This window comes from Osmerus eperlanus, chromosome 4 (genome assembly GCF_963692335.1).
Source record: "Osmerus eperlanus chromosome 4, fOsmEpe2.1, whole genome shotgun sequence".
NCBI lineage: Eukaryota > Metazoa > Chordata > Actinopteri > Osmeriformes > Osmeridae > Osmerus > Osmerus eperlanus.
The window spans coordinates 6,757,656-6,773,157 of record NC_085021.1 but is presented as its reverse complement, the minus strand read 5'-3'; the positions used below and the strand labels follow the sequence as shown (position 1 = coordinate 6,773,157).

General features: G+C 42.0%; 1 protein-coding gene across 1 annotated transcript; it reads right to left on the bottom strand.

The window, feature by feature from the left end:
• Positions 1-4,888: 4,888 nt before the first annotated feature.
• Positions 4,889-7,523, bottom strand: LOC134018456 (L-rhamnose-binding lectin CSL3-like). Its single transcript, XM_062458390.1, has 9 exons — positions 7,387-7,523; positions 6,120-6,149; positions 5,996-6,040; positions 5,749-5,884; positions 5,564-5,673; positions 5,446-5,490; positions 5,205-5,340; positions 5,009-5,126; positions 4,889-4,923 (listed from the first exon to the last, which is right to left on the bottom strand). Exons 1-8 carry the CDS (start codon positions 7,433-7,435, stop codon positions 5,021-5,023), a joined length of 657 nt encoding a protein of 218 aa, XP_062314374.1. The 5' UTR covers positions 7,436-7,523; the 3' UTR covers positions 4,889-4,923; positions 5,009-5,020.
• Between the last annotated feature and the right edge of the window lie 7,979 nt (positions 7,524-15,502).

Genomic DNA, 15,502 nt, shown 5'->3' with positions numbered 1-15,502 from the left:
TTACTTGACCATGAGAAACACGATTACTAGCAATTGTCGGTTTATGCCAATAATACGATTACTCCGTTTACATGTGTAATTAGTTATGCGATTACTCAATAAACGCGTCTACATGATTCTTTTTTATTAATCGTTGTATGCTCCACGGACAAAACTTGCACCATCATCCTTCTGCAACAAAGTGTCGCCGTGTCTTCCTGTATCGGCTCTACGGCTGTATGTTTCATTCCATCAACACATTGAATCCTACTAAGAAAGCCGAGTAAACGCACTCAATGGTAGGCTACATCTGCTACTGCTATTACTATCCCAACTATAATTTCAGCTGTTAAAACGATAATATTCTTGTTCCGACTAGCTAGCCTACTTCTGTTTAACAGTTCAGCTTTCAGCTTCTCCCGCATTGTAGGCTATTTTAGCTCTTAGCTTTGTTAAGATGATGCAGATGATGCAGTTCAGCTTCCACACTGCCTCTTTTGTGTCACTCACACATTTTTGAAATTCATTTCAGCTTGTGGGTATTTTCTCATTTCTCACTTTTATACTTTTTAAAATATAAAGGTTTTTGTGCAAATTATTCTCCCTTTAAAAGTAATGGTAAATCCTTTCAAATCATTGTTGGAATGCTGCTCCAGCCCCTTTCAAAAATACCTTTCGGTTCCTTTGAAGCTTCAGCTTATAACTTTCTACTAAATTTTCACTATTTTCAGCTTTTTTAGCATGGTCAGCTATCCCCATTCAGGTTTTCAGCATTCTCACTGCTGTTTCGCAGGAACAGCCTTTTCTAGTTATTTTTATTATTCTTTTTGCCCCCCCTAAAACTCAGTCAATATTTGGCCTACATAGACAACCTAGGTGTCAAAAGTTTCGTCTTGGTACCGATTGAGTTGCTTGTATTGGGATTTACGTTCCGTTGCATGGTTTAGGCTTAGGTTAAGTTTTTGTGGCGAAAAGTGAAGCTAACGGTGGCTAATTTGCTAGCCACAGTCACTGACGTTACTAACGTCACTACGTCACTAACGTCACGAAAACTCGCGTGACTACCTCTAGCAGAACATTAGTTTAGCAGCTCGTTAACTTCTGGGAGATAGCTAAGCTAACTACTTTACTGCAAGGCAGCTGCAGAAACGCCACAAGCAAAGAGGCCAGGGTGATAACTATTTACTAATTTTACTTTGTGATATGACACACAATAGTGATGTGTAATGTACAATATAAGATGATATTATTAAGGAAGTACATCTACTTTCGGAAACAGTAGTTTACTATTTCACTGAAGTATTAGCATCATGACATTAGCCTCTGTTGCCCGGGCAACACATAACAGTGGTCTATGATGCATCTGTTTTCAATCGTTAAAATAAACATTCCTCACAAATACGTTTTCGTTGTAGGATTTATTTTGACATTAGATTACAAGTAAACGATTTGTGGGTGAAATTATCATTACCTGTCGTTTCAAACCAGTGTAGCTCACTGCAACGCTGTAGCCTACGCGAGACACTACAAAAACATCTACACAGCTGTTTAGAAAGTCAAACGGCAACAGAACATGTTCGGCACTCCCCTTACTTAAATCAAACGTCTACTGTATCTAACTACTAACCTGAACTTCATTGCCACAGCCTAAACGTTGTCCATCTGTTCATGAAAATAATTAATTTCAGCCTAAACCGTACAACGGAACGTTAAATCCAATTCAACCAACGCAATCGCTACCAAGACGAACACAGCAGTAGTCTGTAGTAGTACAATTTACCGGGGCAGCTTCTCCACACAGGGCTATATCGCATTTTGCGTTGTTACTGACAATGATCGCTACCAGAGAGCTTTTTACGAATGAGCGATTTTCCACTAAATAAATGTCAAGCTTATTTACGTTTTGGGGGGCATATTTTCAGTTAGCAGATGGTACTGTTTGAATCGCGATTCCATCTTCTACTGCCGGGTAACGTCGTAGAATAATCTTCAAAGGGGGTTCTTTATTAATGAATGAATGCAATGAGTAGGCTAAATGCCTGAAAATATCACGAGAAGGGAAAAACTTAAAATGACGTTTAAGTCATAGAGATTAGGTCAATTTTTACACCGGTCTGACAAATGTATTCGTTTTGATTCAACGATGAGGCAGCCTCTTGCAGGGGAAATGGAAGACATCTATTTCATTCTACACTTCACTCGTATTTTCAGTTGTAAATGAGCAGCAAAAAAAAAAATGCTTTTAAATCTATGTAATCTTTTCAAATAATAAGTATGCATTTTTATATATAAAATATACAGAAATATCAGTTGTAAAAATGTCATTCAAAAACAGACCCCTGTGCAACCGACGCAAGCAAGCACACCCTACAATTTCCCCAGAAATTGTACCCTCTCTAGTAATAATAATACAATTCTCTGATCACGGAGGGCCCCTCTATGCCCAGGCCCCTGGGTACGTGCCTAGATTGCCCATATGGTAGATCCGGCTTTGACTGAGGGGCATTAATGTTGTCGGTCATCTCAATGCAAGGAACTGAAATTGAATTGAACTGAATTTGCTCAGACATACATTCCCGTTTTACGACTTTTTTTTATCAGAGCATGGCTATTACACCATTTCCTTAGAGATTACATCTCTCCCTCAAAAACTGTCGTTAGTCTAAACATACTCATACATCATCACAACATCAAGTGAGTTTACTTCCAATTACCCTGGCTGGATAATATGTCTGTGTTGGAATCAAACGGTTGATCTGAGATGATAAAACCACAGAGTTAGACTGACTGTTGGCTAGTAAGACAACATTGTGACAACAGGTTAGTGGGAATTCTTATTTACTGTGGGAAGACATGTATTTCTTTATTGACAATGGTGAATGATACCCTGGCTCAGGGCACAGCCAGCACACAGAGACACAAAGGGTTTAAGGTGGTTGTTAACTGGCTCAATATTTGCACCCATTTACTACACTCCCACAGATCAACAAGCTGTTCTATGTTTGGCTCAAAGTAAAATATGTCAACAGTACTATTTGCACCAGAGGGGCAAATATGAGTACTTTGGTTTGTTTGAGTTACAGTCCTCTTCAGGAGGGAAGTGTCAATGTTGCACACAAGTCTGCATTTTTTGTCCACTCGCTTTACTCTCATATCAAATATTATATGATATTTTATATTACTTTGTTTGTTCAGTGCGCAATTATTTTTTGCTGCATTTCAACCTTTTTTTAAGTGAAACCCCCTTAGAAAAGTGTCACATTGTCTCACCCTTTGAGAACAACTGACTGGGTGACACTGACTTCCAATGATCCTTCCAGAATGTCATGGTTCATGGAGCATTTTCCATTGCTAGCTACCCTGATGGAAAACAGTACAAGACCAAATGGAACAAATGACTTGTTTTTGCAGTTTAAATTCACTTCAAAACAAATGTAATATTGGCTTACAATTTGTTCCTGTCAATACAGATGTTGAAATGTCATCTACAATTGCAATCTGAATCCTTTGTCTGGCCGTCCTTGTACACTGGGCATGGAAGATCCTGTGGGATCAGTATTAGCAGCAGTCCAATCACGTGTGTAAAGTGTGTTTAACAAGGTTTCACAAGTGGATCGTCTATCAGAGCTCATGTTTAAGTGAGTCCTGTATCACCACGAACAGCTTGAAGCTTTACAGAACAAGAATGTTAAACCCCCTTGCATGTGTTATGGCTGCCCCCGTTAAACAATAAAATGAGTTAAGCCCCCGGTCTACTAGGATGAAAATTCCATTAAGACGCAAATTACTTGTCAGTATTTCTCTACGTCATCTTGAACTGTCTGGTTTTTATGATCAAAAACACGTGGTCATGGGTTTAGAAATGATTAGCAGACTAGCCTGTTTATTTCATGTGTAGCCTCGCCAAGTTCAACCCACACAGGACATGTCATATAGGATCCTTATTCTGAAGCTGCTTCTGGCAATTAAACAAAGTACAATGACTTATAATGGCTCTGCTCTCTAAACTATCCTTCCCAACCATTCTGTAAATACAGAGAAAGCTACCTCAATTGCAAAATGTTATGGTTCACAATAACCATGAAAGTTAGTGAAATGAGTGAAAAAAAGTGCCAAATGCACAGCACTAACTTTCTAGACTTGCATCAAAACAAACGTGTCATTAGATGCAGTAGAATAGTATACATTCCAGACTAAAACCAAACAACCTCTCACATTATGCTGCAGTACTGTCTGTCATTCGTTTCACTTCACCAAGATGGTTACCTAGCTCAAAGAAATAGCACCATCCAGTGGTAAGTATAGAACGGTACTATCTGGAACAGAGAGAAAATGCCACAAGACTATGTATTTTGTATTCTCTACAGCTGTACAGTGATACTATATTTCTGAATGTGTGTACAATGTGTGTGTTCACATAGGCCCTTTCTGAAAAGAGACAACGGTCTCAAATATGGAATTACTCAAAGAAAACCTCAGGCCTTGATGTAGTTGGGTCATGTGAATGAAAAGGGCATCCTTGTTTGGCAGTCAGGTTTCCATCTTGTCATCATGATATTCATGAAGATATTAAGGCAGGAACCATGGGAATAATTGTTTTGTATGGTCCGGCTGGAAAGGATCGAATAATAACTACATTTCATAACACTAAGAACAGGATAAGGGATGTGGTGATGCCTGGGAAAAGTATTTGAAACCAGGTAGGTTTTGTTTTAACTCAGAGCTTTGCTCTGGACTTTGTCTCAGTGGGTTTAGTAAATCAAGTGCTTCCTACATCAATGATCCATATTGTCCCTGATGCGTTTCTGACTGACCTGGAAACAACCACAACACACTGATACATGTAAATGGTGGAAAATGGTGGAATTTATTCAATATTGAACCAGTCTTTGGCATTGGAACAGGTTCACATCCAGGTCCACTCCTTCGACCCAACAATACTCACTGAAACAGAAAGTGCCAGTCAACAAATATTATATTATAAAAGACACACACGTCACTCATACAGAGTGATGTAAAGATCACTTACCACAGGTGTAGGTCATGTGCAGGTGTAGGTCACATACAGGTATTTGTAGGTTCCATAACAGGGATCAGAGAACACAGAGTTGGAGGCAGACAGAGAACAGCTTGTATGTCCATTGCACCTGGGAAGGAGCAAAATAAGTGTGTGAGTGTGTGTGTGAGAGAGAACACGCATGTCTGTGTGCGTGCACGTGTCTTACATGCCAGCCACCGACAGCAAGGTTGTGGGGTTGAGGCAGTTGGTGTTGCTAATCTGGCTTGGTGGACGACCAGTGACGCAGGTCACCCTGTCTGTGCGTCCATAGTTAGCACTGACAACGTTGATATGAGAACTCCCTGGAAACAGGAAGTTATTACCTCTGCTTTCTTACCATCAAAGTGTATGCCGTGTGGAACTATTAACAGCATAGTAGGGCAACAGCATTCAGTGTTACAACATACCACAGTTTAGGGTAGCCTGCTGACCTTCACAGATCACTGTCGTCTCTGAAACAGTAATAGTACAAATATGTCAGTGTCAACGCTATACACACACACAATCAAACACACAAATACCAACTTGGGGGAATGCAGTTGTAGATCACATGCAGGTATTTGTAGGTTCCATAACAGGGATCAGAGAACACAGAGTTGGAGGCATCCAGAGAACAGCTTGTATGCCCATTGCACCTGGGAAGGTGGAAGGAGCAAAATGAGTGTGAGAAAAAGCAAACACGCATGTCTGTGTGCGTGCACGTGTCTTACATGCTAGTCACCAACGGGAAGGTTGTGGGGTTGAGGCAGTTGGTGTTGCGAATCTGATGTCGTGGACGACCAGAGATGCAGGTCACACGGTCGGTGCGTCCATAGTTAGCACTGACCACGTTGATCACAGAACTCCCTGGAAACAGGAAAAAGTTAAGCCCCATTCTCTTACCATTAATGTAACTTCAATGCTGTGGGAAACAGTATAGCAAGGCAACTGTACAACTGTAACAGTGTAGCAACGTACCACAGTTCAGGGTGGCCTGCTGACCTTCACAGATGTCTGTAGTCACTGAAACAGTACAAATTATAATTGTCAATCGTTTACAAAAAGCAGATCCTCCCTTGGACAATCAGGCTCTGAGTTTTACCTGCTCCTGTAGACATACAACATGCCAGCACTGAAAAAGACAGAAAGATCACAATCACAATCTGGCAGTTGGTCAAATATGGACCGTAAACATTCCTAGAGCATCATATACAGTTGGACCCAGAGCATCATATACAGTTGGACCCAGAGCATCATATACAGTTGGACCCAGAGCATCATATACAGTTGGACCCAGAGCATCATATACAGTTGGACCCAGAGCATCATATACAGTTGGACCCAGAGCATCATATACAGTTGGACCCAGAGCATCATATACAGTTGGACCCAGAGCATCATATACAGTTGGACCCAGAGCATCATATACAGTTGTACCCAGAGCATCATATACAGTTGGACCCAGAGCATCATATACAGTTGGACCCAGAGCATCATATACAGTTGGACCCAGAGCATCATATACAGTTGGACCCAGAGCATCATATACAGTTGGACCCAGAGCATCATATACAGTTGGACCCAGAGCATCATATACAGTTGGACCCAGATGCATTTGCAACATCTACAACGCCTTCTGGATATTTGTGGAAAGACAAGAAACTCACCCCCACCCCTTTACATTTCATAAACGGAAACCAACAATTCATTGAAGTAATGCAAGGCTGAGTGTCACCCTGCCCCCACCTCTCAGGCTAAAATCTGGAGTTGCTGGATGGAGTCTACTTGATGGTCTCACCTCATTTTGTAACTTACTGTTGCATGTTGTTAAGGGTCAAGATGTGGTCTGGTTGTTCTAATTATTATAGTTTGGTATAAAAGGGAATTATGAAGCATTGTTCTGTGGATTCTTAATCTCCTAAGCACTTTCAGCTCTGGCTTGTCCTACTCCTTCCTCACCTCTTGTTCTCTGATTAACAATAATCATAGTGGAGTAGGTAAAAACCTTCATTTTGTAACATGTTTGCTTTGTAATCAATTCCATTATCCATTTCACCTTACTTTGACCATTCTGGCTCCAATTTAACCCATAGTCAAATAACTAAAAATACACACCTTTCACTAAAGTAACCCAGAACAAATGACTTCGGAAATAGTTTCACGATGTCTCTGGAACTGTGATCATTCCATAACATTCAAGTTTACATTTTTAAAAGGAGGGAGCGATAGGAGTTACCTTACAGTGAATCCAGTCACAAACCATAATCTAATTCTACAACTTCAAACCCAGACAAACTTGAATGATAATGTAAATATAAAAGTAGTCCTCCTGCTCACCAAGGAGCAGCCCAGAGAGACCAGGTACTTACAGATCAAAGCACCCAGCGTAAGACGAGGACTCATGGTCTTTCTAGACATTATACAAAAACAACCTCACCTCAGACAACTTGTATTAATAGAGGCAAAAATTCAGACTCGTGGACAAACAGCAGCTGCGTGTGTTGGATATGTAGACGTGTAACTAGTCAATTGTATTTATAGAGGGGCAGGTGGTGATTGATTGAGTTCAACCCTAATCCAAAACACCAGATTCTAATAATTACCTTGCTGACAAGCTGAATCATATTTGTTCCAATTGTGGTTCCAAATCTGCAGGAAGAGGGTTGACCAGCCCAACAGTTGAATGAAGCAGGATAATTAAGGATGTGGTGATGCTTGGGACAAGTATTTGAAATGTTGTGTTTATGTTAACTCAGAGCTTTGCTCTGGACTTGTTTGGTCTCAGTGGGTTTAGTAAATCAAGTGCTTCCTGTATCACTGATCATCCTGACTCTGGTGTGTTTGACTGACTAACCAGGAACTAACCAGGAATACATGGAGGAATGTATTCAATGTTTTGTTGTTTGAATGATTGATTGTGTGACTGTCACACTTCCAGCCCGGCTCCAAAGGTCCAGGTCACCAGAGGAGTTACCCCTCACACACCTGCACTACATTCCCCTAATGAGCTGTTTCACTCCCTCATCTGTTGTAGCCAGACCCCCACCCCTCGCTCCTCGGCTTGAGGCAACGGCCCCGGTGGATGTTGATGGTATTGTATTTCCGATTATGTACCTGACTCGTCTGGTCGATTTTATTCTTTATTACAGTTTTTCACGATTGCTAAAACACATTTCTTGAAACGGTCCACCATTTTCTCAAAACTGTAAACACAAAACCAAATATAGCTGCAAGCAGCGATGCGGGTTCCTCCGCAAAATGGCAAAATATTATAAAAATGTACATTGTAGAAGAGGGAGAGTTGGACAACAAGAGAGCAAAGGTACTTCATGTAGTTGGCCAACAACAAAAGGCTGAATGGGGATTTGAACTCATAAGGCATAAGCAGTAGCGGAGATAGCGTGGGTGCATGGGTGCGGCCGCCCCAGGGCCCCGTGCCAGTCAGGGGGCCTCCAAACGCCGCCGATCTTGCGTCACCTTACGAGAAAGGGGCCCTCCCTTAGTGACACAATGCAGATAATTAGCTGAAAGAAGCTAACTGCGGCTTCTGATCTCGTGCTACCACATTCCGTTAATCCAGCTATTTTTATCAAACGTAAGTTACGTAACAGTCACTTAACTCATGGCTATGGTAAACCAGCACAACAATAACAATTGCCAGGCAACAAAACGCTACATTCCGTGCCGAACGAAGTCTCAGCCGTCTATGTCTCATTAAGACATAGCCTACTTGCGTTCGTGCATGGATGAGGCCAGACTGTCAAATCTCACCTTTCTGTGTGTGGAGCGGGACATACATATTGACAAGGACAAAGTGGTTGGCAAATTTTCCACCGTGAAGGAGGAGGATGAAGATTTAATAAGGGATATGTGTATAGTTTTGTTAGATTCATTTGTTCTGGAGGATCGTTAAGCAGACAACAAAATTGTAAGAAATACTGTGGCACTGATTGAGCGAACTTAGCCTGTTCAGCACCATCGCTGTCGATCAGCTGTTGCTGTCCGTGGTGTTGAAAATATTTTATTTGACTGGCAAACTGTTTTCTTTGTTCGTCAATACAAACTTGTCAACAAATGTGGCTTTTCTTTGTGTCTTATTTGACATATAGGCTTACTTGGCTGAACATGTGACACATTATAACATATGCATTCATCAGATATTTTACCGTTTTTTTTACGTTTTTAATTTTAAAATGACTTGGTAGCAGAGGGCCCCATGATGAAGCTCCGCCCCCACTGCACTGAGTCTTGCTCCGCCCCTGGGCATAAGGTTACAAGTCAGTCTCTTTATCCTCTCTGCTACACACCAACTGTTGAGATTTTATGAATAGCTTTGGTCAGCTTTGGGACAAAGGTGAAGAAACGGTTGACATTTTAAGGTAAAATTGCATGAAATTGCGCATTGTACATCAGAATGATGTCACCTTGAAGCCAATAAGGTTTGAAAAACCATCAGTCAAAATTATATTTTATTTATTGACACAAAGATATTGAGGCAATGTGGACATTTACATAAATACACCCCTTTCAGACATTTTGTATTGCATTTCTCATTCCATTTCACCCTATATAAAGACACATCTGCCCGCACACTATCCCCATCCATGCTGTTTCTCTCTCTCCCAGCGCAGGTCACGCCAAAGCAGAAATGCTGCAGCAGCCGCATGAGGTTTAGGTGTAGTCCAATCGTTGCCTCCCACAATCCAAACACATTAACCGCAACAATGTCTTCACATTTTCTCACAGATGGCTTGATATATTGACTCTCTTCTTGAGTAGATCTCTTTCCAGAATCTCAGTCAAACCAGAATAACTTCATAAACAACTGGCTAGGGTACGGCCCACGTCCAGCCCCTTGCGAGTGAAACCTTTGATAGTAGACTCTCTGTTCGGATTAAACTACACGCACACTCAGGGTGACCAACAAGATTATATTAACTAACAAACAATAACATTACAAACATCTAACTGAACGAACACAACAACTGAAATCCCTCGCATGGCCGTTGTAACCGAACTATTTTCCTCAAGTCTTTGCGTTTTTTGACATGCCACACTGCATGCTGGGTACTCAAGAGCACTGATTATCTAGCTGTGCACCGACTGCGTGGTATGACGAGATGCTAGTGACGTGCTAAGGTTTCTGAGTCTCCTGCATTAACAAGTTCTGATTCGATTGGCAAGCTATTTTTACTAATGTTTTAGTAAATCATTTAGTAAATGTTTTAGTTCATCTTGAACTAAGTCTTGTTTTTATGATCAAAAACACGTGGTCATGGGTTTAGAAATGATTATCAGACTAGCCTTTTTATTTCATGTGTAGCCTCGCCAAGTTCAACCCACACAGGACATGTTATATAGGATCCTTATTCTGAAGCTGCTTCTGGCAATTAAACAAAGTACAATGACTTATAATGGCTCTGCTCTCTAAACTATCCTTCCCAACCATTCTGTAAATACAGAGAAAGCTACCTCAATTGCAAAATGTTATGGTTCACCATAACCATGAAAGTTAGTGAAATGAGTGAAAAACAGAGAGCCAAATGCACAGCACTAACTTTCTAGACCTGCATCAAAACAAACATGTGTCATTAGATGCAGTATAATATAATACATTTCAGACTAAAACCAAACAACCTCTCTCACATTACGCTGCAGTACCGTCTAATGTGTCATTCGTCTCACTTTGCACTAAGATGAAGGTTACCTAGCTCAAAGAAATAGCACCATCCAGTGGTATGTATAGAACGGTACTATCTGGAACAGAGAGAAGATGCCACAAGACTATGTATTTTGTATTCTCTACAGCTGTACAGTGATACTAACTCTATATTTCGGTATGTGTGTACAGTGTGTGTGTTCACATAGGCCCTTTCTGAAAAGAGACAACGGTCTCAAATATGGAATTACTCAAAGAAAACCTCGGGCCTTGATGTAGTTGGGTCATGTGAATGAAAAGGGCATCCTTGTTTGGCAGTCAGGTTTCCATCTTGTCATCATCATGGGATAGTAAGTCATGAAGAAATATTTTCCATCAGATTATGGTTGACAAAATGAACTACATTTAGTCATTTAGCAGACACTCTTATCCAGAGCAACTTACAGTAAGTACGGGGACATTCCCCCGAGGCAAGTAGGGTGAAGTGCCTTGTCCAAGGACACAACGTCATTTTGCCAAGACAGGGAATCGAACTGGCAACCTTCTGATTAATAGCCCGATTCCCTAACCGCTCAGCCATCTGACTCACTGACTCTGAACTGATTAAGGTGGTGGCCAATTTGACACCAATCTGCTTCATCTATCAAATTTTCAAGCTTTAGCAGACACTCACACACACACCATAGTGAAAGCATGGGACTGGGGTGTTTGTTTTTTTGAGAATTGGTGGTCTAGCCATAATCCATTTGATTAACTGAGCCCACAAACCTTGGCTGTAAACAAAGAGCTCATTCACACAGCAAGATCCTGCTTAGGAATCTTTTTATGACAAACATTCCTGTGCGTTCATCCTTATCTTCGAAGGCTGATTCTAGGATGACTGGATTGGATACCCCCCCCCCCCCCCCTTTAGCTGGTCTTTGTTTATACAGACATACATTTTCCTTCATTGAGGAACATGCAAAGGCGGGCGGCTAATAGCCTTTCGTGCCTTTGCTGAGTGAGTGAAGTAACATGTCAGCAAGTCGGTCTGTTTTGGCTGGATGGAGTGCAGCTCAGAGCAGAGAGACGGAGGAGGGGGGATGACAGCCAGTATCTGCAACGAGGAGCTGTGCAAACATACAAAGTGTGCTGCCTGGGATGTGCAGTGTGTCTGGGCAGGGATGGCATTATTAGGGTGCGTCAATGCAGGGAAGGGCACAGCACTCATCCTGTCTCATGCTCACGAACTTTGAGCTGTGGGAAGCTCAACCTTTCCAAATGAGTAATCAGCCAGGCTGTAGTAAAGCCCATTAGGAAGTCCAACCAAGTGTCCAAAGAAACAAATTGGAGGATATCAACAACCTTCCTCTGCAAGTTTCTCACAATGAGCCCAGAACTAATCCCTGATAGTTTCTGGGATGATCCTTGTTGCTCCAGACCCTTCACACGACAGTGTTTGGCATTCATATGCAAACATGGGGAGATTGTCTAGAACTGATTGTGCACGTTGCACATACACATGCAAGGCGTTTTATGGGACATGGAGGAGAGGCAGGGCGGGGTTGGAAGGGATGGCTGATGGGATTGATCTCTGGAACAAATCAGGTCTTGGCTCTAAGAGGCTGAGAACCGAAGAGAGAAACACAACCCAATTATTATTTCATCTTTAGAAGCCATGTTAGCACACACTAAAACTTTTGCCCAGTGTTTCTGGGCAGAATGCTAACCTTGTAGTGTGGTGACTGAAGCTGCAAAGGAAGGGAGGGTGATGTTGACAAGGTAGTGTGTATGGCTGCATGTGCGAGTTTGTCTCCATGTCTTCATGTTCCTAAGTCTCCCTCCCTCGTCACTCTGTCCTCCAGCATAGCCGTGCGTCCATCCAGCCAGCTCAGAGGCATCTGGTACTGTACACAGGAGGAGAGGAGGCTGCCGCAAAGACAGCTGGAGCTCATCGAAGGGCAGCCATGGGCGGAAGCAGCGAGGACACCAGACTCTGCACAGGGACCCAGACATGGTGAGCTTACAATTTTAGCCCTCATCACTGATCCTGTAATCTTGTTCCCAGGCTTTCTCAACTCACAAGAATTTAGCCTGGTGAAGACCTCTCGCATCCCGGGTCGTGGGTGGAGTGATCCTGGGTCGTGGGTGGAGGGACATCCAGGTAAGTTGCTTTGTGAAGTGCTGTCTAATCTGCTGAATGCTGCTGAATCTGAGAAGTCAGTTGTTGTAAACAGCAAAACAGCACAAACAAACTATAAGGACAAACGTACATTTAGTTCTTGTTACACTGGAATGTTATATACGTGAAATATATGCAGTTGAATTTACTGTCCAGACCCAGAGGAAGTGAGTTCTCAGCCTCTCTACTGATCCAGGGTCATTTCAGTGTTTCCCTAAGGTGTGCCTGGATTAAAAAGCAGGTTCTCACAGCATATCTGTAGATGTATGTCCAGGCATGTCATTTGCAGAAACTGGTCTTTGTGGTTAGAATATGTAGGTTTGCGAGTACAAAAGAGAATACACACAGCACATACAGCAATGAAAAGCTTTCAAAGCAATTGTAGGAGATTGACAAATTCAAGGTAATACAAGATGAAGGGAGATTGTCTTTTTAAATTCATGTTTATGAGTTCATTCATGTTCATGAGTACAGTAGTAGTAGGGTAGTAGATGGGTAGTAGATGAGTAGTAGATTACAAAGTATAGCTGGCTATCTTGGTAAGAGCTTGCAACATGCAACAATGTATACAGTACATATTTGTTGATATTTGTCTCTCTTAAGAGAAGAGAGTTTGGTAAAGATCTGTGAAGATTTGAGGATGGCTGACTTTGCTTAAGTTTTCAGGCATTATTCACCAGACCAGATGAAACAAGTTCATATCTAAAGGAAGTCCCAGCACATAACTTATATGGATATTTTGATCCAATAAATGTGTTGCTTTTCATTCAGAATTATTGCCTCAAGGAACCTTGGCGCTTGCCAAAATGAACCAAGTGTTCACAGCTTCGGCGAAGAGTACTCTGTTAAGATGGACCAACTGGCTACTGGCTGGTGGACCCAAATGCACAACTCCACACAAGGAACCGTTGACAGTTTGATTGGAAAAAAAGGACAAGGGGAACGAAGGAGATCTGGGGGGAGGGGGCAGGCGGGTGGGGGGGGGGGGCAGGCAGGCAGGCAGGCAGACGAACAGGCAAAGGAGGATATGGCACGGTCTGTAACAGGCAGAGACAAAAGCACGATTACCTAGTGTTCTGAGATAACGTACCTTAAGTTAGGAGCCAACACTAACACGTCTACTAGAAGCGTTGAACTGGCGATGAGTGACCGGGGTTGAAATACTGTGGTGCTGATGAGGGTATGAGATGCAGTGGTTTCAATTTCACAGGACGGATTAAGTATGTGGCAGGAGACCCTGAGCCTGGAGCCAACACCTATGAAAACAAGAACAAAACAGAACAAACAGAAAACCTGGCCGGGATCAGGCCGGGAACATAACATATTCTGTCACAGTGCAAATTGAAATCGCTAGATGTTGCTGAAATCAACCCTGAAGGTTTGGACATGTCATGGTGTCATTTTGGTTTATTTACAGCATTCGGTTATGTGTTTGTCTGTACCCTTGTTATCCTCTGCTTCACAAAGTCGCTTTTTAGTTTCAGAGCAGTGTTCTATTGCTTTGATGTCCTTCTTTGACTTCTATCTGGGTGTTGTCAGAACTGCACCTAGAAGGATGGAGCTAGTGGAGGGACAGTAGGAAGAGGACCAGGAAGGAAATCACTACAAGTTGGCGATATCAGGTAAACCATTTCATCATCAGGAGAGAGGGAGATTTCTTCCGACTGCAGACCAAACTTCCAACGAGGGCAGGACCAGAACAGCTTTTTAGCACGGAGCCCCTGGCTTTTACATGGAGCGAGGAAACACCCTGACAACTATAGCCTACTAAATAGTTAAAATACAGGCATGCATATAGCCTGTCCCCTGAGCAGTTGTTAATTCAATCAAGAGCAGCTTTCAGTTGATGAACTGCAGACCTGGGTGAGAGAGCCTGTATGGATGAGTGGAACATTTTAGAAGAAACTTTTCAGTGTACCTTGTCAGTGTTAGTCAGCAATATAGCTCCTTGGCTCTCAAACCGACCCCAACCTAAAGACCAGGGGGACTGTCAGGATGCCACACTATCATGCATTGGACCAGAGGTCAAGATAGAGATCAGAAGAGAAACTCATCTATGACTAAGCAAATGAGTACAGTAGAAGATAGTTTGAATGAGAATATCTGTTGACATGTTTCCTTGTCCTTTTGTAGACCTAAAACATCCAGTATATTTACAGCTCTCAAAATAGGCTTTGAAATAATTGTATACTGTATTATTAGGTAGTAGTGCAAAGTAGCTATGCATGTTATATACTGCAGTACGACTTTTAAGTGATGTGTCCACCGTCCCCAACTACTGTAATTGATTACATGTAGCCTGTAGTGATGTGGCCTTCGTGAATGATTAGTTAATTTTAACAAATCTTTAGTATGACTCAGGAGTAACGAGTAGTCTCAGAGCGATATGTTCATTTTCTCGTGGCCGCGCATCGGGACAGTTCCTCAGTAGAGGAAATGATTCGTTCATCTACCGACTGTCTTCGGATACTTTTTCACGACCTGCATAGGCTCAGAAGAGGAAACGAAGGATTGGTTTACCTCATTTGACAGCTAGGTTTAGTATGACGTTAATGATATTCGTTCACAAGTAATAATTACAGGTTGTTATTTTAACTTGTGTAATTTCAGTTCATTGCAGTGTAATTGTTTACCGTGATAATTAAAAATGCTAGTGTGATGACAA